At 38.7% G+C, this 1922-nt stretch overlaps 1 protein-coding gene across 1 annotated transcript in view; it reads left to right on the top strand.

Annotated features, from left to right (window-relative positions):
• Positions 1–1465: 1465 nt before the first annotated feature.
• Positions 1466–1922, top strand: part of RANBP1 (RAN binding protein 1) — a gene marked incomplete at its 5' end in the record, with an annotated part of 7274 nt that continues 6817 nt past the window's right edge. The window contains one exon of the mRNA XM_010023314.1: positions 1466–1602. Within this exon, the coding sequence (XP_010021616.1) occupies positions 1466–1602 (137 nt within the window). The remainder of the gene's footprint in view (positions 1603–1922) is intronic.

The following is a 1922-nucleotide window of genomic DNA, read 5'->3' as shown; positions in this document are numbered from 1 at the left end:
CACTGCAACGGCCGCGTCCCCTCCCGACCGCGAGGGAGCTGGAGCCGATTCCGTCCACGACCTGGCCGCTTTTGAGCGAGCCCTCTCGTCATTTCTCTCCTTCATTCTTCTCCTTCTTCTTTCCTGCCCCTCCCCCCACCCCAGCCCCTGGACTGAACCCGTCGTGCTGCGGCCCGGCGAGAGGAGCAGCCCCACGTGCTTACAGAGCGGCAGGACGGGATCTTACCGTGATAACGGGACCTGCTTTCTCTCACATGTGGCTATTCTGAATTACGCAATTCTCACTTCTTCTGTAACTAACTGGTCAGACACAGAACAGATGATGATTTACGATACGGAATGTGCAACTTGCTACTGGAACACCGGGGACATAAAACTAATGATAGCCACTGTGATGTTGACATAACCAAGGTTTATTTTGCAGCATTCTCACCTAATTCCCTCTTTTTTTTTCTTCCTATTTAGTGAAAATAATGCTTCATGCCTGTTGCTTTATGCATGTGTGGTGTGTACCTGTTCTATAAAAGATATTCAAAGTAGAGCATGTAAGAGTGGACTCTTTCATCTGAAAAGTGAAAATAAGATTTAAGTGTCTTTGATGTATAAATTGTTTTTACCTTTCTCTGTTATTCAAACAACAGCAAAAAACCCCAAATCAGTTCCCTTAACCTGAGATAGCTGTTTGTGGCCTCATTAAACTTGCAGATGAATTTCCCTTCTAGGCTTCTGTACTGACTCCTTAGCAGTGCATATGTATGAAGTAGTGGAGATGTTTATCCTTTAGTCACTAGTCACATACTAAAGGTAATTCTTAAGCTTAATGAATGCTATTGCATATTCTTAAATAATTGAATAGGTCATATTTTGGCCATTTACCCATAAACTAAAGCTCCACAAAGAATCTTAAAGCAAAAAAAAAAAAAAAAACAAACCAAAACAAAAAACATGTGTTGCAGCTGTGCTTCAAAAATACCTCTGATTGTGGGTGATTCTAATACTTGATTAGAATAATGAACTTTTGGAAGTAATGTGTCCCCTTAAGTTGGGTTAGGTGATTGTACTGGTGGTGTATTTGTGGAGGTTTTTTTGGTTTGTTTTCTTTTTTTCCCATTAATGCTAGGTCATTAGCCACTAAGAAATAGTAGCGCTTTAGTAAAACACATTATACAGGAAAAATAGGTGAAGACGTTATTTTTCCATAATGAAGAGCTCCAAAACTGAGCCTCTGCACAGTTCATGAGTGGTAGGACTAAAATATTTGGCACTGCAAGAGCACCAATTTTTTTTCTTTCGGTGTATGTTGGCTTTAAACATTTGTTTTCCACTACAATTTATTGTTACAGGGTATTTCAGTTACTAAAATCTAATTGCTGAGTAGTCACAAACGTTTTAATTTTAAACACAGATATGAGTATTTCAGATTTTAAGTACATAGCAAGTTTCTGGTTTTTACCTCTCTCTCCAGGAAACACATGATGAGCATGATACTTCAACTGAAAATGCAGATGATTCTAACCATGATCCTCAGTTTGAGCCCATAGTCTCCCTTCCTGAGCAAGAGATAAAAACTCTGGAAGAAGATGAGGAAGAACTCTTTAAGATGTAAGTAGGATATTTCTAAGTTAATGTATCTTAAGTGTTTGTTAGGCTTAAATTTGAATGTGTCTATAAAAAGCTAGGTAACTTGTTAGGATTCTCTGTCTATGAAGTGGTAGTCTAAGATGGTAGTTATTCACTGTGATGCCAGAGATTGAGTGGGGGAATGATTGATAATAGTGCCCCAAGAAACTCTGAAGTCTGGAAAAATAGAAGGAAGCTGATACTGCAAATCTGTTTTTAATATTGTTTAGCCTAAAAGAAAATATGGACTTGGATAATTAGAGGCTTGAAATTGTGTGTTCACAGTATAAAACAAGTATCGC

This window comes from Nestor notabilis, unplaced genomic scaffold, assembly GCF_000696875.1.
Source record: "Nestor notabilis isolate BGI_N333 unplaced genomic scaffold, ASM69687v1 scaffold23841, whole genome shotgun sequence".
Classification (NCBI taxonomy): Eukaryota; Metazoa; Chordata; class Aves; order Psittaciformes; family Psittacidae; genus Nestor; species Nestor notabilis.
Note: the sequence above shows the minus strand (reverse complement) of the source record. Positions and strands in the feature narration are given on the sequence as shown.